The 26,520-nt window shown below is 45.6% G+C and overlaps 1 protein-coding gene across 4 annotated transcripts in view; it reads right to left on the reverse strand.

Moving 5' to 3' along the window:
• Positions 1–26,520, reverse strand: part of LOC139535486 (voltage-dependent calcium channel subunit alpha-2/delta-2-like) — a 228,217-nt gene that overhangs the window by 49,636 nt on the left and 152,061 nt on the right. For all 4 annotated transcript variants that reach the window (XM_071334921.1, XM_071334920.1, XM_071334922.1 and 1 more), the window contains one exon: positions 13,419–13,560. In XM_071334921.1, coding sequence (XP_071191022.1) covers positions 13,419–13,560 — 142 coding nt within the window. The remainder of the gene's footprint in view (positions 1–13,418; positions 13,561–26,520) is intronic.

Here is a 26,520-nt window from a genome sequence, read left to right on the forward strand (position 1 = left end):
ATGGGGCTCGCAATCAGAGGTTTAATGGGCGCCTGATTAAAGGAGAAACAGGACGAGACGCTGAGCTGAGGAGAACTTCACTGGCTTTCCTGATTTAATTACTCAGCCAACCACAGCCAGATAAGCCCCTGAACCTCCAAGTCCAGCTTTTCTCGTTTGAATTTCACACAAATAAACGATCATTATCCACTTTTCCCATGATTTTCAATTACTGCGCCGAGTTGCTGATGAGCTGTCAGGTTAGAGAGAGAGAGAGGAGAGAAGAGGCCCGACCTGCCCTCGCCCCCACCCCTGCCCCCACCCTGCCGGCCTCTAAACACCACTCACACGCCTCATTTGCTGGAGCACTAATTCAAACATTAGTATTTACATTCTTTTGTTTAAAAATGAAACATTCCGTTGTTGAATTGCCCAGAAACTATTACATTCAAAGTCAAAGTTAGATAGTTGAACTGAGGATGTTTTGTATAGAACCTCCTCAAAATTCAAACAAGCTAGCTGTTAGTGAAAGGCCTGCCGTCTCTTGCTTTGTAACAGACGAACACGAGCCCGCACGCGAGCACACACATACACAAACATGCACACACACACCAGCACTAACCAGTGACTGGAGGGGAGGAACATATGAGAGCCAAATTGCTCTTGTCACCAAGGGGAGCGCCTCAACATGTTTTCCACAAAATTCAGAGACATAATCACAAAAAAAGAAGAATGAAAGGAGAAGAGCAGGATGGAGAGAATTTTACAGATGTAGATAAATATAGGAACAAACAGGGAGCGAGAGAGAGGCAAGAGAGAGAGAGAGAGGCAAGAGAGAGAGAGAGAGGCAAGAGAGAGAGAGGCAAGAGAGAGAGAGAGAGAGAGAGAGGCAAGAGAGAGAGAGAGAGGCAAGAGAGAGAGAGAGGCAAGAGAGAGAGGCAAGAGAGAGAAAGAGGCAAGAGAGAGAGAGAGAGGCAAGAGAGAGAGAGAGAGGCAAGAGAGAGAGAGAGGCAAGAGAGAGAGAGAGGCAAGAGAGAGAGAGAGAGGCAAGAGAGAGAGAGAGAGGCAAGAGAGAGAGAGAGAGAGAGAGAGAGAGAGAGAGGCAAGAGAGAGAAAGAGAGAGAGAGAGAAGCAAGAGAGAGAGAGAGAGGCAAGAGAGAGAGAGAGGCAAGAGAGAGAGAGGCAAGAGAGAGAGAGGCAAGAGAGAGAGAGAGAGATGCAAGAGAGAGAAAGAGAGAGAGAGGCAAGAGAGAGAGAAAGGCAAGAGAGAGAGAGGCAAGAGAGAGAGAGGCAAGAGAGAGAGAGAGGCAAGAGAGAGAGAGAGAGGCAAGAGAGAGAGAGAGAGGCAAGAGAGAGAGAGAGAGGCAAGAGAGAGAAAGAGAGAGAGAGAGAGGCAAGAGAGAGAGAGAGAGAGGCAAGAGAGAGAGAGAGGCAAGAGAGAGAGAGAGAGAGAGAGGCAAGAGAGAGAGAGAGAGACGAACACAACGTCCTGAGCAGAAGCCAGATTGGATTTCTAAAAAATGATCGTACAACAGACCACATTTACACCCTCCACACTCTAATTGATAAACAAGTTAACCAAAACAAAGGCAAAATCTACTCGTGTTTTGTAGATTTCAAGAAAGCATTTGATTCAATTTGGCACGAAGGTCTTTTTTATAAACTAATAGAAAGTGGTATTGGAGGGAAAACATATGATTTTATTAAATCAATGTACACTAAAAACAAATGTGCGGTTAAAATTGGCAACAAGCAAACAGACTTCTTCTCTCAGGGGCGTGGAGTGAAACAGGGCTGCCCAATAAGTCCAACATTATTTAACATCTACATTAATGAATTGGCAAAAACATTAGAAGAATCGCAGCACCTGGTATCACCCTACACAACACTGAAATCAAGTGTCTGCTGTACGCAGATGACCTGGTGCTGCTGTCTCCCACAAAAGAGGGGTTACAGCAGCACCTAGATCGTCTTCACAGGTTCTGTCAGACCTGGGCTCTGACCGTTAACCTAAAAAAAACAAATATAATGATATTCCAAAAAAGGTCGGGAAATAAGGATGACAAATATAAATTCTATTTGGACACAGTTCTATTAGAACACACCAAAAACTACACATATCTAGGACTAAATATCAAGCAACACAGGTAGCTTTCACATGGCTGTGAATGAGCTGAGAGACAAAGCAAGAAGAGCATTCTATGCCATTAAAAGGAACATCAAAATTGAAATTCCAATTAGAATCTGGCTCAACATTTTTCAATCAGCTATAGAACCAATTGCTCTATATGGCAGTGAAGTATGGGGTCCACTCTCTAATAATGAATTTACCAAATGGGACAAACATCCAATTGAAATATTGCATGCAGAGTTTTGCAAGACTGTATTGCAAGTACAAAGAAAAACTCCAAATAGCGCATGTAGGGCAGAATTGGGCCAATACCCCCTCCTCATTCGAATAGAAAAAAGAGCCATCAAATTTTACAATCATCTAAAAACAAGTGACCCCAAAACATTCCATCACACAGCTCTACAATGTCAAGAGATGAAACCAGAGAAGAGTCCCCTCAGCCAGCTAGTTCTGAGGCTCAGTTCACCAACCCAAACCAACCCCATAGAGCCTCGGGACAGCCCTCAGAAAATCTGGCCCAACCAAATCATCACAAAACAAAAACAAAAAATATATAACCTATTGGAAAGACACCACAAAAAATCAAAGTAAACTTCAATGCTATTTGGCTCTAAACAGACAGTACATGGTGGCAGACTATCTGACCACTGTGACTGATAGAAAACTGAGGAAAACATTGACTAGGTACAGACTCAGTGAGCACAGTCTGGCTATAGAGACCGGTCGTCAAGAGAAAGAGAGAGGCAAGAGAGAGAGAGAGGCAACAGAGAGAGAGAGGCAAGAGAGAGAGAGAGGCAAGAGAGAGAGAGAGAGGCAAGAGAGAGAGAGAGAGAGAGAGAAAGAGAGAGAGAGGCAAGAGAGAGAGAGAGAGAGAGAGAGAGGCAAGAGCGAGCGAGAGAGAGAGAGAGGCAAGAGAGAGAGGCAAGAGAGAGAGAGGCAAGAGAGAGAGAGAGATAGAGGCAAGAGAGAGAGAGAGGCAAGAGAGAGAGAGGCAAGAGAGAGAGAGAGAGAGAGAGAGGCAGGCTATGTGCTCACTGCCCACAAAATGAGGTGGAAACTGAGCTGCACTTCCTAACCTCCTGCCCAATGTATGACCATATTAGAGAGACATATTTTCATCAGATTACACAGATCCACAAAGAATTCGAAAACAAATCCAATTTTGATAAACTCCCATATCTACTGGGTGAAATTCCACAGTGTGCCATCACAGCAGCAAGATGTGTGACCTGTTGCCACAAGAAAAGGGCAACCAGTGAAGAACAAACACCATTGTAAATACAACCCATATTTATGTTTATTTATTTTAACTTGTGTGCTTTAACCATTTGTACATTGTTACAACACTGTATATATATAATATGACATTTGTAATGTCTTTATTGTTTTGAAACTTCTGTATGTGTAATGTTTACTGTTAATTTTTATTGTTTATTTCACTTTTGTATATTATCTACCTCACTTGCTTTGGCAATGTTAACACATGTTTCCCATGCCAATAAAGCCCCTTGAATTGAATTTAATTGAATTGAGAGGCAAGAGAGAGAGAGAGGCAAGAGAGAGATAGAGAGAGAGAGAGGCAAGAGAGAGAGAGAGGCAAGAGAAAGAGAGAGAGAGAGAGAGAGAGACAAGAGAGAGAGAGAGAGAGAGAGAGAGAGTGAGCGAGAGAGTGTGTGTGTGAGAGAGAGAGAGAGAGTTTCCTCGTGAGAGACCTGAAAGAGGCAAGCTGGTCCGAGGGCTCAACAATATACAGACTCTATTTCCTTCCACTGCGAAATACACCATGACGAAACAGACTCTGCTGCACTGTGCACTATCATTTCCTCAAAAAATATGTCAGGCTTTACAGTAAACATGGGCCATCTCAGTGGGCTGCTGCTACAGTAAACTACAGAACAACCACTGGCTTTTGGCAACTGTTGGCAAATGTACCAAATTGACACCAAAAGCATATTCATTATTGAAATAGCTTAATAGGGCCACCAACACAATAGTGCCCTTCAAGGGGAAAATGCAGTAATTACGAATTTGGTCAAAAACCTGTTGTAATGGCTAGGTATATCATCTGATTAATGTGTTATTTCGTTTCCTGACACAAGAACAAGCCAGTTGATCAGAATATATAATGGAGTATCAGAAATTGCTGTCTGTCTAGACAGATTTTGAAGGCAGATTTTGCAGTAAAGATAAATACGTCATGACTGCGCTTTGCCTCTGCAGGGCACAGTAGCTATAGCGCCCCAGAGTGTGTGTGGGCACAGGGGTATTGTGTGTGTGTGTAAACACCACCTACTGTCTGAGTACCCTTGGCTCAAAGACATCCAGTCAGGTCCCACCCCAGAAGACACGGGCCGGGAGTTTTATGCAGATGTGAGCCCCCTCTATTTAATGTCAGCCAACCACACTGCAGGCCACATACGCACGAGCGTATCGAAGAGAAAGGAATGCAAGCAAACAAAATCTCTTTGATTTATTCAGCTAGGATGTGCCCTGACTTTTCTGGACAGTTGATAAAAATGTCCATTTCCCCAGTGAAGAATTTGCACACGGAGGCGGACAGGGCCCCTGAGCACTGTGTTGGGCTCATCTTTCACGTAAAACAGGCCTCTCTCTGATATCTTTAAAAGGTGATTCATCAGCTCGCCTGATGTATAAAGCACCCTTGGCGTTGCCCCTTTATGGAGCAGGACTGCACGCCAAGTAGGGAAACAATTATATGAGTGGGATCTACAGAATATCCCTGTGTGAGACCATCCCTCACATACACACAACGGACCCCCACTTCACACACATTATTCACGGTGCCATCAAAATGGATCTTTGCCTTTTTGCCTAATATGAATCCAGTATTACTGTACACTAATACACACACACACACACACACACACACACACACACACACACACACACACACACACACACACACACACACACACACACACACACACACACACACACACACACACACACAGCTCGTGTAATATATCACAGGGTAAATACAAACAATCCCTCATAAAAAAATCCATTTGGGACGATAGAACTCAAGCTATAAATGGACAAGACCTTTGTAATAGCCATTATCATCGTCATCATCGTCGTGAAGATCTTTATGCCGTTCCTCTGATGAGTGGCCAGGAACCAGCCGCATGGTGGTTGTAATAGAACTTCATTTCCCCATGCCCTAGTAAAGGAGGTCCTTCTAACAAACACATACAGTACTCATTTATTTTTAACACACACAGCACAGAGGTAGTCGTCTTTTTTTACACTGGCAGATGTGGTTTATTTTTGGGACTCCAACGATGACATAGCCTGCGGAAATCAAAGAAGGGTAAAAATGCCACGCCCCACGTCCTTCTCCTTAGCGTCCACCATCCACCTCTCTCTGCTTCTCTCTCTGCTTCTCTCTCTCTTTCTCTCCCTCTCTCTCTCTCTCTCGCTCTCACTCCCGTTCCAAGGCTGTCTCCTCTCCTCTTGGTCTGGCTCGGTGCTTAAAACCCTGGACTTACAAACCTTTCATCCTGCAGATGAAAAACAAACTGGCAACACCTCACACATCTAAAGACTATGGAAAACATGGACTGGGCACTGAAAGAATTTTGATTATCTCCAAGTTTTAGAGATAGAAGAAGAAGAAGATTGATGGACACAAACACAATTTAAAAGTACACTTCCCAAAACGTATGCTAACGCTATGTATCACAAAAACTGGATGGAAGTTTCCTTAAACACCTGTGTTCTCAAAATGAGGATTTCTTAAATGGAATGTATTTACAAAAACATCCATAACCAACTGAAGTAATACTGAATCGTATTCAAATAACATGCAGTAACACTAACAACCTAGTAATACCACAGCTAATATACAGTGGGGCAAAAAAGTATTTAGTCAGCCACCAATTGTGCAAGGTCTCCCACTTAAAAAGATGAGAGAGGCCCGTAATTGTCATCATAGGTACACTTCAACTATGACAGACAAAATGAGAAAAAAAATCCAGAAAATCACATTGTAGGATTTTTAATTTATTTATTTACAAATTATGGTGGAAAATAAGTATTTGGTCACCTACAAACAAGCAAGATTTCTGGCTCTCACAGACCTGTAACTTCTTCTTTAAGAGGCTCCTCTGTCCTCCCCTCGTTACCTGTATTAATGGCACCTGTTTGAACTTGTTATCAGTATAAAAGACACCTGTCCACAACCTCAAACAGTCACACTCCAAACCCCACTATGGCCAAGACCAAAGAGCTGTCAAAGGACACCAGAAACACAATTGTAGACCTGCACCAGGCTTGGAAGACTGAATCTGCAATAGGTAAGCAGCTTGGTTTGAAGAAATCAACTGTGGGAGCAATTATTAGGAAATGGAAGACATACAAGACCACTGATAATCTCCCTCGATCTGGGGCTCCACGCAAGATCTCACCCCGTGGGGTCAAAATGATCACAAGAACGGTGAGCAAAAATCCCAGAACCACACGGGGGGACCTAGTGAATGACCTGCAGAGAGCTGGGACCAAAGTAACAAAGCCTACCATCAGTAACACACTACGCCGCCAGGGACTCAAATCCTGCAGTGCCAGACGTGTCCCCCTGCTTAAGCCAGTACATGTCCAGGCCCGTCTGAAGTTTGCTAGAAAGCATTTGGATGATCCAGAAGAAGATTGGGAGAATGTCATATGGTCAGATGAAACCAAAATAGAACTTTTTGGTAAAAACTCAACTCGTCGTGTTTGGAGGACAAAGAATGCTGAGTTGCATCCAAAGAACACCATACCTACTGTGAAGCATGGGGGTGGAAACATCATGCTTTGGGGCTGTTTTTCTGCAAAGGGACCAGGATGACTGATCCGTGTAAAGGAAAGAATGAATGGGGCCATGTATCGTGAGATTTTGAGTGAAAACCTCCTTCCATCAGCAAGGGCATTGAAGATGAAACGTGGCTGGGTCTTTCAGCATGACAATGATCCCAAACACACCGCCCGGGCAACGAAGGAGTGGCTTCGTAAGAAGCATTTCAAGGTCCTGGAGTGGCCTAGCCAGTCTCCAGATCTCAACCCCATAGAAAATCTTTGGAGGGAGTTGAAAGTCCATGTTGCCCAGCAACAGCCCCAAAACATCACTGCTCTAGAGGAGATCTGCATGGAGGAATGGGCCAAAATACCAGCAACAGTGTGTGAAAACCTTGTGAAGACTTACAGAAAACGTTTGACCTCTGTCATTGCCAACAAAGGGTATATAACAAAGTATTGCGATAAACTTTTGTTATTGACCAAATACTTATTTTCCACCATAATTTGCTAATAAATTCATAAAAAATCCTACAATGTGATTTTCTGGATTTTTTTCCCTCAATTTGTCTGTCATAGTTGAAGTGTACCTATGATGAAAATTTACAGGCCTCTCTCATCTTTTTAAGTGGGAGAACTTGCACAATTGGTGGCTGACTAAATACTTTTTTGCCCCACTGTACCTGAATATGAGGTACATGAGTTAAACTGTGTTCATAGCGGATAAAATGTTTGAAAACACTGTATTTCTGATTGAATTCCTGTCCTGCTCCCAAACCGCCTTGAACTGTGAAGAGGAAATCAAACCCAGAACGTCTCCGACGAATCAAGAATACAGAATGAGAGACTGCTGAAATCTAAACCCTTTCCTCGCCCAGATACCTTTTTCTAATTAAAGTGATGCAGTCAATAATAAACAAATGAAATATATTTTGTGAGCTTGGTGGTGAGTGAAGTGGAGTCTGGTGTGCTGGCTGTTCTCATTAGAGTGTTGGTAAACGATAGTGCCCCTTCACTGGGCACACACTTTAGGGTAGGGGGGTAGGGAGGAGGGATGCTGGGGGGGGGGGGAGCAGGAGGCGGAAGACAGAGCGAATCAAATCAAGAGGAACGGTAGAAATATATATCATTCCAGCTGTCTTCTCCCTCAGAGTGAAAAACATACATTTAAATCCTATCACCCTTTTTTTCCCTCACACAGTCGTTTCCTTTTACGAATCACTTTAGCTTTTCTTTCCTTTCTCAGTCTCTCACTCCTTAAATCCGACTTGCTGTTGAGGAGGAGTGAGCTGATCTCCAGCATAGCGTGAGCTGGGTGACAGCGAGAGAGCATGTCTATTTCTGCCACAGGATGAGCCTGCAGTGGGCTGTGCAGACTGCACAACAGCATATAGACTTTTAGATGTCATTTCACTGTCTTCTACTATTTTTCTTTTCGCCTAAATGACGATCCCTATCTTTGCGACAACCCGTTTTCTTATAATGTAAATGAATGACCCTTTTACCCATGTAAATAAATAGTGGTACTCCTCTAAAAGTGACAATAAGGCCCACTGATTGTATGTACTATATAGTTGGAGTCCTGTGTATAGAGTGAATGACTATCTAGATTAGTTCTCCAAACCTTCATCCGTTCTCTTCTCCTTTAGTTCTAATGCCTGAGTGTCTCTAAAAGATCATGCTTTTGTGGTAATGTACCTGGGCAATGCCAGCAGACTATAGATCTCTCAGAATCCCTTATTGAATACTGCAGTGCTTCAGAGCCTGATTCATTCTACTGAAACCCCTCCGATACCAATCTCTTCCTCTGTTTTAAACCCTCTACTAATACCCCACAGATTTCCTCTCCATCCACTGTAGTGTATTTCCCTCATTTCTGTTCTAGTCTCTGTGACTGTGTCTCTTGCTCTTCCTGTGTCTCCATGACATTGCATGTGTTCCATCATGTTCGCCTAAAGCCTCCCAGAGGGGTGTCCACGCCACAGCCACCTTGGCAGAGCAGGGGCTAATATTCAAAGACAGGGAACATGTGCCTTTAGTTGGTGGTTTGGGCATTGATGTTAGTTGGCTTGTTTGTTTGCTCGCTCTCTCTCTCTCTCTCTCTCTCTCTCTCTCTCTCTCTCTCTCTCTCTCTCTCTCTCTCTCTCTCTCTCTCTCTCTCTCTCTCTCTCTCTCTCTCTCTCTCTCTCTCTCTCTAATTAGCTGGGTGAGAGAGAGAGAGAGAGAGAGAGAGAGAGAGAGAGAGAGAGAGAGAGAGAGAGAGAGAGAGAGAGAGAGAGAGAGAGAGAGAGAGAGGGGGGGGAGATAGGGACAGCATCCTCCCTCCGCAGGAGAGGAGGGAAGGATTAATCCTTCCATTCAGTCCAACCACCAAAGCTTCACTTCACCCACTCTTTCATCTGCACAATTAGTCACTGCTCTCCATTCTATTGTAATAGGCACATTACTCACTGCTGATGTGTAGAATAGAAAGACAACAACACAGCCTGCCACTGGACAAAAAGCTCTGCATACGGGGGATTTAAACTTTATTCTCACTTCAAGACTAAAAACGGGGTTTTTTCTCTACTTAAATACTCTGTCTTTTTCTTTATTATTCAGTTAATATGACGACAGCATTGTAAATATAGCAGTATGTGTGTTTAACCGGTTATCTCTTAAATGAAAGGCAACAAAAAATATGAGGAACCTGGTTGGAGCACCACCAGTGATTACGTACTAATGTATTGTACAGCTGTACGATCTTAATTTGACCACTCTTTTGGAGGGGAACCTTCCTGCAATGCAGAACATTTAAAACTTTTAGTATATTTTAGGTTTAAAAAGGCTCCTAATGTTTGTAATTTCGACATAGAAATTTCAGACTCGATTTTCCCTTACGAAAATGTATCAACCCCTGTATCAAATGTATCAAAAATGTTCCATTAATTATAATCCACATAATAATTTACATTTCTTGTTGCTGCAGGATTCTTTTCCTGCCATAGTAATCTGGGTCAAATTAAGATCCTTCATCTGTATAGCAGGTGTGTCTGCAAAACTGTTAACAATATCGACAGCCCTGGTGCAATAACCATTAAATGATCTAGCTGTGAGACTTCTCAGAAACTAAAGACAGACCCAGGAGTTAAGCGCATGATGGGATTCTTTCAGTGGCGTTTATTTAACTATCCTCTTCCTGTTTCTCTGTGATTCCCTGTGCGATTGTATTCCCCTGGGCTCTTCCCCAGCAATTATTCAGCAAATCCCTCCCTGCCGTTTGTTCCCTCAATGTTTCCCCAACATTCCCCCACCACGAGAAGAAATCCTTTTTTCTCCACAATGCAACAGCACCACCCACATCAATCTATTCCTCTGTGGCTGTTTCTGTTGCGGTGTCCGTTCTGTAATAAGCATTGATAATTAGAAGAAAACTGTTTGAATGTTTGACCTAAGCTAATTAGAAAGTTTGCAGACTTGCCAGCAGGAATCCGCAATGGGATAATGAATCATAAAATGGTTCATTACTGCGCCCAGGGAACACTCTCAATCTCAATAAACGGACATGGGCCCTGGCAGACAAATCAAACTAGGACGCATACACTGCCTCATTTATCTGCTAAAAAGAACACAGTAAAAAACGTTGCTCTAAACGGTTTCTATTATTAAAGTGTCTCTCTCCTGATTCTCCTTTTCTCCTTCTCTCCTTCTCCAAACCCTCCCTCTCTCGCTCTCTACTCTTCTCTCTCTGACTCTTTCTCTCGATCCACCCCCCCCCCCCCCCCCGTGTCAAAGAACTCCGCTGCTGCCGTTTCATTACCATGCGTAACACACTTTTGTAAAAACTCCTTGTCATGTAACAACCACCTTCCTCAAATATCACAGAAGACCAGTCATATTGCCAACGTTTCCTAGTTGGGCCCCCTTCTCTCAGGTGTTCATTATCAAAGCAGTAAAATAGCAACCCCTTTCAACTACACAGAGGATGAGTGCTCATATTCAACTCTACCCATGTACTCCATCCACAAAGCACAACACAGAACACTAAACTCATCCATACCATAGCCCACTAACACTTACTGCCATATATTGTACACATAACACCACACAATACTACAGCCCCTGTGTAGATAGTACCCTGTTCCAGATCAACAGTTCCAGGCTTTTGTTCTCTAACGCTGACCCTCTCCCTCTCGTCTGGCTGCTCTGCTCTGTTCTCCCTGGGTTGGGCAGACAGCCTCTCCTGCTCACTAACAATGCTGCTGCTCCACTGCTCTTCCAATAAGCCCAGACCTCTCTAGACCCACAGGCAAACATTCCACCCACATCAGCTCCCCGTCAGCTCTCCGAGGCAGCTCTGGTGTTCCAGCACTGAGCAGCAACCATCTCCTTTGGTACCGAGCATGTCCCCGGCCTGCCCTCTCCAGAGTTCTCCGAGCCCCGGGACCCCAGAGGTAGAAATGTCCCAGTCTATTTTCTCCACGTGAAATTCAGCTTTCAACTTCCGATCCCTGGGGCCGTATGTATCAAGTTCCTCAGAGTAGGAGTCTGAGGATCAGGTCCCCCAGTCTATGTAGTCGCATTCATTGCGATCGAAAAGGCAAAACTGATCCTAGATATGTACGCTTGAGACATATGGCCCCAGAGCATTTAACTTATTTAGAATAACATGATTTTATATAGCCCAACACCACTGGTCATATTATTTTGTGCTACTGCTAACTCAATGTCCAAATATGTGGTCAGAATTGATGATATATTTGTTACTGACACAGGCCAGGCTACTGAATGATATACGGAGTAGAGTGCGGGGACGATCAGCATCCGTATACGAGTACTGCATTTTACGAGCTACTCAACTAAGAAAAAAAGAACAGAACTCAAACAACGTGCTCAAAACGGAGCTGGTGTCAAAACTGGAGTAGCTGGGCCAATCTTTCCACTGCAGACTACGCACAGGGAGTTGATTTGCCCACAACAACAGTAAACATTTTCGGCAACGCAAAACTCTTAAAGGACCAGTGCAGTCAAAAACATGATTGTCCTATGTTTTATATATATTTTCATAATATGAGGTTGGAATAATACTATGAAATTGTGAAAATTATGATAATGGCCTTTTAGTTTAAGAGCTGCTTAAAAAGACTGTTGCGGTGGGATGGAGTTTTGGCCTGCCTGGTGACATCACCAGATCGTAAATTAGTTAATAAACCAATAAGAAAGAGAGTTCCAAACTTCTCTGCTAATAACAGCTAGTTTTCAGTTTTTACCTCCCCTAGCAAAATCTTGCTTGAGAAATTGCTCTTTGTTAAGAAGCTATTTTTGTTTCTTTTTGACCATTTTCATTTAAAACAATCACAGTAAGGTACTTAATTGTTACCCAGAAATTATTTGATATTGAGATAAAAATGGCTGTATTGGACCTTTAAAAATGAACATCCTCCCAGAGTACTCCAATCTAGTACTGTGTTTCTATAATCCCCTGCAGGCTCAATCAGAAAGCCTTTATTCTTACACAAGCCCAGTGAAGAGAGAATCCAGGGCCCCTTGAGAGACTCCAGGGCCAGCGCAAAATGTCTGCAGGAACAACAGGCAGGACTGATTGCTCTATAGTCGTTCGTCCATGCTCTTTGACCCCTCTTCCTGGATAAGCACAGGCTAACTCTGACAAGATTGGCCCAGAGAGGCTACTGGGAAAGCTTATTATAGACCTGTTGGCTAGCCTCCATACCTCGGAAATAACAAGGGCTCTTCTGACGAAGAGGAAGACTGCAAAACAAAACGGGTGGAAATGGTGGTCTATCTGTCAGCAGATCATTTGAGATACAGCCAGATAGTGAGAGTGAACACATCTACATCCAACAGGTTAGAGCGGGATAGCAGAGAGAAGAGATAGAGAATGTAGGGCGACTGTGAGAATACAACCTCAGCAGATACAGTACGTATGTCCACTTTCTTCCATTGCTGGAGTCCCAAAGACGGTGTTATGCCCGGTAGGGCTGTGAGGTGACAGTCAGGGCAGGGTATCCAGGAGCAGGTGAATCAATCCCTGTCCACGCAACCACACACACACACACACACACACACACACAGCTACTGTGGGGAACACTGCTGCCATGTACTATTATGTTACAGGAAGCAAGTGTTGGCTGATACGCAGAGGGGCAGGTTATCGTGCTCAGCTAGCAACCTCAGAAGGAGAAAGGTCCGGTCTAAGGCGTAGAGAAATAGGCGGTTTCATGTTCATCCGTTCAAGACTGGCTGTAGGAGAACTATGAGGGGGAGATCCTCCCAAACTGATAAGGAAGACACACAAGACCGCCTCGGAAACAAGATGAGGCATCTCAAAGGTGTATCATGTCAGAACATGTCTAATAAAAAAACACTGTGTGTAACCTAGGAAAAAGGTTCAGATCATAGGCTGATAGTGAATCTGTGTGTATTTGTGTGGGAGGATGGATGTGTAGTGAATTTGTGTGTATTTGTGTATTTGTGTGGGAGGATGGATGTGTAGATGTGGATGTAGCTTGGTACTTACAGCCCTTATAGATGTCTGTAGGGATCTGGACGGCACTGTAGGAGTAGTTCACTTTGTTTTTAAAGTTGGGATCGTCCACAAACTCCAGCTTCACGGAGTAGGGGTTCTCCATCAGGTTCTCTTCCCCATCTTCATCCTCCGTCTGCATAGAGAGATTCACAGAGAGAGAAACACCCTGTTAGTGGGATAAGTACAGGACAGAAGGAAACAGACGGCCAGAGACACGGACTAACACAAACAGATATCCGCCCTGCACAGCCACAAACAAACACGAATGCACTCACACAGGTCTGAATGCACAAGTGCATGCGCGCACACACACATACACACTTTTGGATTAAACAACAAAAACGGCAATTACGCCGCCTTTTAAGCTGGGTTTGGATTTGCCTTCTATTCTTTGCCTCATCACAAAGCCACAGCAGGTATCAAAGCAGACACAAAACAGTGAGAATCAATTAGTGTCCAAGATGGCTATCACAGACACATTAAGGGGGCCCACAAATGAACCCTGACAATAACTAACAACCAACACCACTCAATCACAGCTTTCTCTCTGCCACCCACACGAGCAGGCAGAATCTCCAGCACGACCATGCAGTGTTACGTTAGGAAGCCAGCTGGAGCTGCCTTGTGTTTTGTTTTGACGTTCACTACAACACAATGTCTATTGGAGGTCTGGTGCCGTGACGTCGCCTAGGCAGAGAGCTGCTGTACATTTGGTGAATATTTGTAATAATTTCTTTTTATAGCATTTCCCTGACAAACTTTTTGTTTTATGAATGAACTATTAGCTTGTTATTATAGTCTAAATAGTGCGAGTCCAGCATGTTTTCAAGACTGAAGTTGGCGGTTAGTTTTTGGTTAGCTAGCTAGCTAATGTTAGCTGGCTAGCAGGCAATGTTTTGATTCGATGATGCCAGCTATCTGGACGTTGAGGACGGAGAGAAGCCTGAATACAGAGGTATACAGAGATGACATCTGGCCATGACCATATGGAGAACTAAGTTATAAGGCTACTCATCGCTGGGCTGCAGTGGAGCAGGTTGAGAGCTTCAAGTTCCTTGGTGTCCACATCACCAACAAACTATCATGATCCAAAAACACCAACACAGTCGTGAAGAGGGCACGACAACGCCTATTCCAACTTAGGAGAATGAAAAGATTTGATAGGGGTCCTCAGATCCTCAAAAGGTTATACAGCTGCACCATCGAGAGCATCATGACTGGTTGCATCACCGCCTGGTATGGCAACTGCTCGGCCTCCAACCGCAAGGCACTACAGAGTGTAGTGCGTACGGCCTAGTACATCACTGGGGCCAAGCTTCCTGCCATCCAGGACCTCTATAGCAGGCGGTGTCAAAGGAAGGCCCTATAAATATCCAAAGACTCCAGCTACCCTAGTCATAGACTGTTTTCTCTGCTACTGCACGGCAAGTGGTACCGGAGCGCCAAGTCTTGCTCCAAAAGGCTTCATAACAGCTTCTACCCCCAAGCCATAAGACTCCTAAACACCCCCCCACCCCCATTTTTACACTGCTGTTACTCTCTGTGTATTATCTATGCATAGTCACTTTACCTCTACCTACATGTGTATTGACTTTGTACCGGTACCCCTTGCATATAGCCTCACTACTGTTATTTTATTGTTGATTTTTAATTATTTGTTATTTTTCAGTTTATTAATGAATTTTTTACTTTCTTAGCACTTATTCTTCTTAAAACTGCATTGTTGGTTAAGGGCTTGTAAGTAACCATTTCACTGTGAGGTTTACACCTGTTGTATTCAGCGCTTTTGACAAATCAAATTGGACTTGATTTAATACTCCTGAATTACTACTGAAGTGTGGTGTGCTTTTTGATCCCCAAGTGGGTGCTGCATTTTGTTAGTAGTGAAGAGTAGCAAGCTAGCTAAACTAGGTGGCTAGTACGGAACTACTATGAAGAAATGTTTTTTTTCCTCATCAATCTACACACAATACCCCATAATGACAAATCGAAAACAGGTTTTTAGAAATGTTTGCAAATGCAAATATATACATTTTAAAAATCCTTATTTACATAAGTATTCAGACATTTTGCTATGACAGTGCATGTCAATGCAAAAATGCACACGGTCCCGTGTGGCTCAGTTGGTAGAGCATGGCGCTTGCAACGCCAGGGTTGTGGGTTCATTCCCCACGGGGGGACCAGGATGAATATGTATGAACTTTCCAATTTGTAAGTCGCTCTGGATAAGAGCGTCTGCTAAATGACGTAAATGTAAATGTAAAAACCAAGCCATGAGGTCGAAGGAATTGTCCGTAGAGCTCCGAGACAGGATTGTGTCGAGGCACAGATCTGGGGAAGAGTACCCAAAAAATTCTGCAGCATTAAAGTTCCCCAATAACTCAGTGGCCTCCATCATTCTTAAATGGAAGAAGCTTGAAACCACCAAGACTCTTCCTAGAGTCAAGAACCCGGTGGTCACTCTGACAGAGCTCCAGAGTTCCTCTGCCGAGGTGGGAAAAACTTCCAGAAGGACAACCACCTCTGCAGCTCTCCACCAATCACGTTTTTATGGTAGAATGGCCAGACGGAAGCTACTCCTCAGTTAAAGGCACAGGAAGGCGCGCTTGGAGTTTGCCAAAAGGCACCTAAAGACTCCCAGACCATTAGAAACAAGATTATCTGGTCTGAACTATAAGGCCTGAATTTCAAGCGTCACGTCTGGAGGGAACCTACAGAACCTTCCCTACTGTGAAGCATGGTGGAGGCAGCATCATGCTGTGGGGATGTTTTTCAGCGGCAGGGACTGGGAGACTAGTCAGGACTGAGGGAAAGATGACTGAAGCAAAGCACAGAGATCCTTGATGAAAACCTGCTCCAGAGCGCTGAGGACCTCAGACTGGGGCAGGTTCACCTTACAAAAGGACAACGACCCTAAGCACACAGTCAAGACAACGCAGGAGTGGCTTCGGGACAAGTATCTGAATGTCCTTGAGTGGCACAGCCAGAGCCCGGACTTGAACCCAATCGAACATCTCTGGAGAGACCTGAAAATAGCTGTGCAGCGACACTCCCCATCCAACCTGACAGAGCTTGAGAGGATCTGCAGAGAAACCTGTTTTGCTTTGTCATTATGGGGTATTGTGTGTTGTTTGATAAAGAGAAAAAACAATTAAATCCATTTTAGAATAAGGCTGTAATGTAACAAAATGTGGAAAAAGTCAAGAGGTCTGAATACTTTCCGAATATTTTATTTATTTATTATAATATATATAGATATATATATATCACCACCTTTTTCTCCCAATTTCGATCTTGTCTCATCGCTGCAACTCCCCAATGGGCTCGGGAGGCGAAGGTTGTCATGCAGTCATGCATCCTCAGAAACATGACCCGCCAAACTGCACTTCTAAACACCCATCCGCTTAACCCGGGAGCCAGCCGCACCAATGTGTCGGAGGAAACACCAGTCACCTGATGACCGAGGTCAGCCTGCAGGTGCCTGGCCTGCCACAAAGAGTCGCTAAAGCGCGATGAGCCAAGTAAAGCTCCCCCTGGCCAAACCCTCCCCTAACCCGGACGTCGAGTGGGCCAATTGTGCGCCGCCCTATGGGACTCCCGTTCACGGCCGGTTGTGATACAGCCCCGGGATCGAACCCAGGTCTGTAGTGATGCCTCTAGCACTGCGAAGCTCGATTGGCCTAGGATTCAATCTTGATTAGCTATCGACATATGACAAGCCTTGCCTTTTCAAGAGCCCATCTTGAAAATAAATAGGAATTAGATCTAAACACATCCTCTGGCAGAGCTTATTCATTTATCTGTGCCTCCAAATCCTAAGGGAGCTCACTAAGACTCTGCAAGGTGCATATTGACAGAATATAGCACATAGCTAGTACTACAAATGAGTTAGGGCAGGCCTATACATCCACTGTACAATATACCAACATACTGTATAGATGCATTGCATACCATAAGGAAAGGGAGGCGAAAACATCCATCAAATACTGTATATAATACTGTATATCATACTGTATTATAAGAAGTGTTGGGGGTAACGTGTTAAAAAGTTTTACAAATGTGTTACAAAGTAATGTATTACAGTAATAATATAACGGCATACTGTTCCAATTTGAGTAAAAATATTAGAGTTACTGTAAGAAAGGTCGTTGTTACTTAGTTACTTTTGTTATCGTTCCCTTCCTGTTACAGTTATTGATCAAAATAAATATTTGTGATGATGATTATTATTCCATGTCTGTTGGCTCAATATTTAAAATCCCCACGCACCAGATGGTCCTCTCACCAAGTTCCTGTTAACGCATGCTTTAACGAGGGAGATGAAAAACGCCAGAAGTGTCTTAAACATTCACTTCCTCTAGTTGGAAGTGCTCCCATTACTTTGATTTGGCAGGAGGACAAAATTACAACAATATAACTGTACCATGTCAACTGTGCCCAGGCGAGAAACACCTCTCCACTGCTAGAAACGCAAATCTCCAATCTCTCGAAGACCCTGTGAAAGCAACACGCCAAGACAAAACTCTTAGCGAAAGATCCCTTGAGGCCTGACCACTGCTGCTGAAGATGACTGTAGGCCTACCTCCTCCAAACAACCAAGGCTTGTTTTGAATGGTTCAGGAAGACAGGCTGTAACCCAGGGACAGCTGAACAAGCTTGTTGGTAGAGGAAATGCTGGTGTATAGGCCTACGTAACGTAACGTTGACATTGTTTACATTGAGTGTGGGCGCGCTCAACGTTTTGGTGTGTTACGCAAAAGTAATATAACAAGTAGTGCAAATAATTTGTTTTTCCCGGGGAATAATAAGTAAAGTAATTTGTTACTGTTGAAAGAAGTGATGAGTAATAGGTAATATATTACTTTTTTTGAGTAACTACCCCAACACCGATTAAAAGTGTCATACTACAACTGACAGCTACATGTCAGCACAAGTGCACATTACAGAAAAATAAAACATAAACAAATACTCAAATACGTATATAGTTCATTACTGTATAGTACTGTATGACATTGAGACATGCCCACATATCATGATTTAATAGAGCAGCAAGGGTTCATTGAATCTGACATGATAAAAACGCTTTGTTTTTTCACAAAATGTAATTCAAGCCTCATACCCTGTGCAATAATTGATTTATGGCATGGCTTTAATTGTCTATTAAAATGCAATTACAAGCTGTTGTTGGAGAGGATGGGAAGAGCAGAGCTGGGGGACAGTTGTGATGATAGCCCACTGAATGTCAACGCTAGGAACCGTGTAGTCACAGACCAGGAAAACATGCTACAGTACCTTACAGGAAACGCATCATCAGACATACGTCAACTGTCTCGGTCTCCCGCTCTGTGTGTCTCTCTCATACATACTTATACATAGTTGTGCATACACACGCAAACACAAAACGTATCTACACAAACTCACTGCTATAAAAACCCATTTACACAAGGCTACACTCACAGGTTACGGTCCTCAGTTCGACACCTTCAATCTTTGTCTTGTCGTGTTTTGACTGTAATAACCATGTATATAGCTCATAAACTGCCTCCTATTCCTCAACTCATCCATTCATTCTGTCAAAACCTTCCCACTCAGCGAAAACGTTTCATAATCGTTCTGTCACCTTTTTTTATTTTATTCTCCTCCAACTCCATTACAATGTTAAACTGCCCCCACACAACAATGACCCCATCACAAAAGAACATCGACTCGAGAAGATGTGCAACGCTAATGTCGCTGGTGACAGCGTAAAAGTGGATGGTGTGGAAGTGACCGTGAAGATAATTGGTCGAAAAATATAATACTAGCCTTGTAATATTACAGCGAAGACAATGAACGGGTTCGTGACGATGCGTATTCAATTTGAATCAGCAAGGGTGAGAGTGTCACAGTCTCACGCTGGTCTAGCGAAGACGATCACTCGATTACGGATGCAGTTCCCTCAAAACACGCGAGGAAATGGTGTTACGGGGGGCAGTTTGTTGGCATGGGTGATTAGGTAGGACGTGCTGGTTCATCGCTGAGGATGATTGGGTTAGAGGTGCTGGTTTATCAGTTAGAGGAGAAGTGGGTTAGGATTGTTGGAAGGATTAGTTACAATAAAGGTCTTTGGGTTCGAGCGGTGGATTATTACTTAACATAAGTGTAATTAGATTAGAAATGCTATTGTATTAGTTGCAGGGAAGGTGACTGGCTTAGAGAAAAGGGTTGCATTAGTTACAATGAAGGTGATTGGCTTAGGGAAGTCGGGTTATCAATAACGGAGAAGGCGATTGGCCTTCATAAGCCCCTCGTGCATCAGCAGCATTCTGTGGAGTCCCGTCCCGGTGTTTGTTTATCTCTCAGCCTGACTGTCATTCCAGTGAGGCCCTCTTTTTCCTAAGAGCCCAATCATAATTAACCAAGGCAGCTTCTAATTAGGAGCTGAATAAATCCACACAGGAAAGACTGATTGGTTCATTTTCTTCAGCCACCCACCACCTGTTTTGCTCGATTCATTACCCAGTTTATTAATTTTATCTCCCAATTCTCAAGGTTTAATTAAAGGTTGAAGAGGCCAGGAATGACATTTTGAAGACTCTTTCATTTCCACTTTTACCCATCTAGGGCTCGCCCATGATCACAAGCATCTCTCGCCTCCAAACCCGGCTCATCCCTTTGATATTGTGTGTGTGTGTGTGTGTGCACGCGTGTGTGCCCATGTGTGTTGGTCAATCACACAGTACAGATTGTGGATCACTTCTGAACTGAAAGCCAAATAACAGGGCTCCAAACCGAGCTTTGACAGTGTAATATGCTGCAGCGTAAGATAAAGTAAAGAAAATCAAAATGCAAGACGAGTCTGTGTTTCAAACGCAATGTGAAGCTACAATAACATTAGTGTTTCTAGCTAGGTGGCCGGCGTCTCTGCTCCTTGCCCTCCACCAAAACACTACCTTAACGTCATTTACAAGTTATATTTCACTACCGACCAAATTGCAGTTTCAAATGAAAGTGAGATAATGCGGAGGCCATAGCAATTTCACCCAGAGGGAGCTTTGTCTGTTCTCCGCTGAAGCATAAGTAGTAATCTTCTCTTGGGTGTGCCTGATCTTGTCTCTTTCAGTTGGGTTGTTCTTGCAGAGGGATTTTCCCCCAACAATCGCTGATAAAAACAAAACTCTAAAATCAATATCATATTGTTCGACTGACAGCCAATGAGGTGTTGCCGGGACAGGCCAAGACATCATGCCTATAATCTTTCATGTGTCGCTGTGTCTGTGTCTGTGTGTGTATTAAAGTCATAGTAAAAAAATATATATAATGGGACCCTGTCAATGAGTTCATTGTCAAAGTGGGGTGAAGATAAGGCTAGACCCCAAGATAGTCTTAACATGGGGTGTTATTAATCCCAATACTAAGCAATCCCCTCCAGTGCCACTACACATACTACTGTGGAATATTACCATCAATGAGAATGGCCGCTATGTGCTGTTTCTATGCCTGGACACAGAGAAAAAGAGATTGAGGACAGAGTCGTCGTTTGGGCAGGAACTCAACTGTGGACAGTGCCTATACCTACACAAGGGCGCTGCGCGATTCAATTTAAAGTTGTGAGAGATATGTAGTCCAGAGCATATGGCCCAACAAGCTAATTAGATAGTGTAATGATGGAGTGTTTATACAACCCCCGTTAGTAGCAGGGAGAGAAAGGGGGGATCGGATGGGCAGACAGGGCAGACGAGGGGAGAGGAGGGATGGAGCAGACAGGGAAGACGAGGGGAGAGGAGGGATGGAGCAGACAGGGAAGACGAGGGGAGAGGAGGGATGGAGCAGACAGGGCAGACGAGGGGAGAGGAGGGATGGAGCAGACAGGGAAGACGAGGGGAGAGGAGGGATGGAGCAGACAGGGCAGACGAGGGGAGAGGAGGGATGGAGCAGACAGGGAAGACGAGGGGAGAGGAGGGATGGAGCAGACAGGGCAGACGAGGGGAGAGGAGGGATGGAGCAGACAGGGCAGACGAGGTGAAGGTAGGAACAGGAGTAGAGCCCGGGTACATGAGTAGAGCACGGGTACAGGAGTAGAGCACGGGTACAGGAGTAGAGCACGAGTACATGAGTAGAGCACGGGTACCAGAGTAGAGCACGAGTACAGGAGTAGAGCACGAGTACAGGAGTAGAGCACGGGTACAGGAGTAGAGCACGGGTACAGGAGTAGAGCACGGGTACAGGAGTAGAGCACGGGTACAGGAGTAGAGCACGGGTACAGGAGTAGAGCACAGGTACATGAGTAGAGCACGGGTACAGGAGTAGAGCACGGGTACAGGAGTACAGCACGGGTACAGGAGTAGAGCATGGGTACATGAGTAGAGCACGGGTACCGGAGTAGAGCACGAGTACAGGAGTAGAGCACGAGTACAGGAGTAGAGCACGGGTACAGGAGTAGAGCACGGGTACAGGAGTAGAGCACGGGTACAGGAGTAGAGCACGGGTACAGTAGTAGAGCACGGGTACAGGAGTAGAGCACGGGTACAGGAGTAGAGCACGGGCACAGGAGTAGAGCACGGGTACAGGAGTAGAGCACGGGTACAGGAGTAGAGCACGGGTACAGGAGTAGAGCACGGGTACAGGAGTAGAGCAAAGGAACAGGAGTAGAGCACGGGTACAGGAGTAGAGCACGAGTACAGGAGTAGAGCAAATGTACAGGAGTAGAGCACGGGTACAGGAGTAGAGCACGGGTACAGGAGTAGAGCACGGGTACAGGAGTAGAGCACAGGTACATGAGTAGAGCACGGGTACAGGAGTAGAGCACGGGTACAGGAGTACAGCACGGGTACAGGAGTAGAGCACGGGTACATGAGTAGAGCACGGGTACAGGAGTAGAGCACGAGTACAGGAGTAGAGCACGAGTACAGGAGTAGAGCACAGGTACAGGAGTAGAGCACGGGTACAGGAGTAGAGCACGGGTACAGGAGTAGAGCACGGGTACAGGAGTAGAGCACGGGCACAGGAGTAGAGCACGGGTACAGGAGTAGAGCACGGGTACAGGAGTAGAGCACGGGTACAGGAGTAGAGCACGGGTACAGGAGTAGAGCAAAGGAACAGGAGTAGAGCACGGGTACAGGAGTAGAGCACGAGTACAGGAGTAGAGCAAATGTACAGGAGTAGAGCACGGGTACAGGAGTAGAGCACGGGTACAGGAGTAGAGCAAAGGTACAGGAGTAGAGCACGCAGACAGGAGTAGAGCACGCGTACAGGAGTAGAGCAAAGGTACAGGAGTAGAGCACGGGTACAGGAGTAGAGCACGGGTACAGGAGTAGAGCAAAAGTACAGGAGTAGAGCACGGGTACAAGAGAAGAGCACGGGTACAGGGATAGAGCACGGGTACAGGAGTAGAGAAAATGTACAGGAGTACAGCACGGGTACATGAGTAAAGCATGGGTACAGGAGTAGAGCAAAGGTATAGGAGTAGAGCACGAGTACAGGAATAGAGCACGGGTACAGGAGTAGAGCACGAGTACAGGAGTAGAGCACGGGTACAGGAGTAGAGCACGGGTACAGGAGTAGAGCACGAGTACAGGAGTAGAGCACGGGTACAGGAGTAGAGCACAGGTACAGGGGTAGAGCACGGGTACAGAAGTAGATTATGGGTACAGGGGTAAAGCAAAGGTACAGGAGTAGAGCACAGGTACAGGAGTAGAGCACAGGTACAGAAGTAGAGCATGGGTACAGGGGTAGAGCACGGGTACAGGAGTACAGCACGGGTACAGGGGTAAAGCACGGGTACAGGAGTAGAGCAAAGGTACAGGAGTAGAGCACGGGTACAGGAGTAGAGCAAAGGGGGTAAAGCAAAGGTACAGGAGTAGAGCACGGGTACAGGAGTAGAGCAAAGGTACAGGAGTAGAGCACGGGTACAGGAGTAGAGCACAGGTACAGGAGTAAAGCACGAGTACAGGAGTAGAGCACGAGTACAGGAGTAGAGCACGGGTACAGGAGTAAAGCACGAGTACAGGAGTAGAGCACGAGTACAGGAGTAGAGCACGGGTACAGGTGTAAAGCAAAGGTACAGGAGTAGAGCACGAGTACAGGAGTAGAGCATGGGTACAGGGGTAAAGCACGAGTACAGGAGTAGAGCACGGGTACAGGAGTAGAGCACGGGTACAGGAGTAGAGCACGGGTACAGGAGTAGAGCACGGGTACAGGAGTAGAGCAAAGGAACAGGAGTAGAGCACGGGTACAGGAGTAGAGCACGAGTACAGGAGTAGAGCAAATGTACAGGAGTAGAGCACGGGTACAGGAGTAGAGCACGGGTACAGGAGTAGAGCAAAGGTACAGGAGTAGAGCACGCAGACAGGAGTAGAGCACGCGTACAGGAGTAGAGCAAAGGTACAGGAGTAGAGCACGGGTACAGGAGTAGAGCACGGGTACAGGAGTAGAGCAAAAGTACAGGAGTAGAGCACGGGTACAGGAGTAAAGCAAAGGAACAGGAGTAGAGAACGGGTACAGGTGTAGAGCAAAGGTACAGGAGTAGAGCACGGGTACAGGAGTAGAGCACGGGTACAGGAGTAGAGCAAAAGTACAGGAGTAGAGCACGGGTACAAGAGAAGAGCACGGGTACAGGGATAGAGCACGGGTACAGGAGTAGAGAAAATGTACAGGAGTACAGCACGGGTACATGAGTAAAGCATGGGTACAGGAGTAGAGCAAAGGTATAGGAGTAGAGCACGAGTACAGGAATAGAGCACGGGTACAGGAGTAGAGCACGAGTACAGGAGTAGAGCACGGGTACAGGAGTAGAGCACGGGTACAGGAGTAGAGCACGAGTACAGGAGTAGAGCACGGGTACAGGAGTAGAGCACAGGTACAGGGGTAGAGCACGGGTACAGAAGTAGATTATGGGTACAGGGGTAGAGCACGGGTACAGGAGTACAGCACGGGTACAGGGGTAAAGCACGGGTACAGGAGTAGAGCAAAGGTACAGGAGTAGAGCACAGGTACAGAAGTAGAGCATGGGTACAGGGGTAGAGCACGGGTACAGGAGTACAGCACGGGTACAGGGGTAAAGCACGGGTACAGGAGTAGAGCAAAGGTACAGGAGTAGAGCACGGGTACAGGAGTAGAGCAAAGGGGGTAAAGCAAAGGTACAGGAGTAGAGCACGGGTACAGGAGTAGAGCAAAGGTACAGGAGTAGAGCACGGGTACAGGAGTAGAGCACGGGTACAGGAGTAAAGCACGAGTACAGGAGTAGAGCACGAGTACAGGAGTAGAGCACGGGTACAGGAGTAAAGCACGAGTACAGGAGTAGAGCACGAGTACAGGAGTAGAGCACGGGTACAGGTGTAAAGCAAAGGTACAGGAGTAGAGCACGAGTACAGGAGTAGAGCATGGGTACAGGGGTAAAGCACGAGTACAGGAGTAAAGCACGAGTACAGGAGTAGAGCACGGGTACAGGTGTAAAGCAAAGGTACAGGAGTAGAGCACGGGTACAGGAGTAGAGCAAAGGTACAGGAGTAGAGTCCGGGTACAGGAGTAGAGCATAGGTACAGGGGTAAGCAAAGGTACAGGAGTTCAGCACGGGTACAGGAGTAGAGCTAAGGTACAGAAGTAGAGAACGGGTACAGGAGTAGAGCACGCGTACAGGGGTAAAGCAAAGGTACAGGAGTAGAGCACGGGTGCAGGAGTAGAGCAAAGGTACAGGAGTATAGCATGGGTACAGGGGTAAAGCACGGGTGCAGGAGTAGAGCAAAGGTACAGGAGTAGAGCATGGGTACAGGGGTAAAGCAAAGGTACAGGAGTAGAGCAAAGGTACAGGAGTAGAGCATGGGTACAGGGGTAAAGCAAAGGTACAGGAGTAGAGCAAAGGTACAGGAGTAGAGCACGGGTACAGGAGTAGAGAACGGGATCAGTGATAGGAGTGTGAGTGGTCATACTGTAGAGGGAGGAGATAGAGGTGGAGGAATTGCAGGGGACAATGGGAGGGATGGGTGAGAGGAAGGGATAGAGGGAGGAAGCAGTGGGTGAGAGGAAGGGATAGAGGGAGGAAGCAGTGGGTGAGAGGAAGGGATAGAGGGGAGGTTGAGGAGAAAGTAGACACTCTTCCAAAAGGTCCCTCCTTTACCTCTTCATAACCTCAACTCAACCACCATGGAAAGTTCGAACAGGTCTCTGGACATTTTCAAGGAACCAAAGGGGACATTAGTAACGGTTTTGAACTAGCCAGGCTGGCATGGGGGTTGACCTCAGGATGACCTCTAGCAGTGTGCTGGGATAAGCTTGAGGTGGCGAGGCAAGGGTCATGGGGTGTGTCAAGGGCTCGGCCTCAGCAGCGACCATGTTAATGATGACCGATGTCCTCCAATTAGACGTGCTGACAGGCCCTAAAGTGCTGTGTCATTAATCACGAGGGCCGCCTTGAACACCGAGAAAATCATGCCGTGATTTATAGTATAGCTAGCTCCTCTGTCTGTCTATCCCCACATTATCTCCATCTCTCTCCTCCCCCTCTCTTCATCTCTTTCTCTCTCTCCTTCATCGCTCTCTCACTTTCTCTCTCCTCCATCTCTCTCCATCTCTTTCTCTCTCTCCTTCATCTCTCTCTCACTTTCTCTCTCCTCCATCTCTTTCTCTATCCGTCTCTCCATCTCTCTCTCTCTCCTCCATCTCTCCCTCCTCATTCCTTCCTTCCCTTTGTGCTTGGGTGATCTGGGGAATTCTTGGATTTGGTTCTGATAGCTAATCAATCAGGTGGCCTGGTACAGTAGCACAAAGCGGCGTGTGACCTGAACATCCCCTGGAAGGACAATTGACTGTTCCCAGACCAGGGAGGGGGGCGGTCTGTAATTGACTGGTGTTAATGGTGACAAGACAAACATGAAATCTGTCTTTCTATGATAGTTACTCTATAGCTACTTATGAATTGGTACTGGTAGCCTACATGGATACATGGATTTGTGGTTGGGTGTTCCTTGGCCCTGCATTGTGGCATTGGTCAAGGTAAAACACACGGAGAGCGCTGCTGAAGAACAGAGTTAGACTGAATCTCTTGGGAGGAGAGTAGGAGATGTAGTCACTGTCACATGCACCGCAGACATTTGGGGTTAAATGACTCAGTAAACAA

Source organism: Salvelinus alpinus, chromosome 12 (assembly GCF_045679555.1).
Source record: "Salvelinus alpinus chromosome 12, SLU_Salpinus.1, whole genome shotgun sequence".
In the NCBI taxonomy this organism is placed as follows: Eukaryota; Metazoa; Chordata; class Actinopteri; order Salmoniformes; family Salmonidae; genus Salvelinus; species Salvelinus alpinus.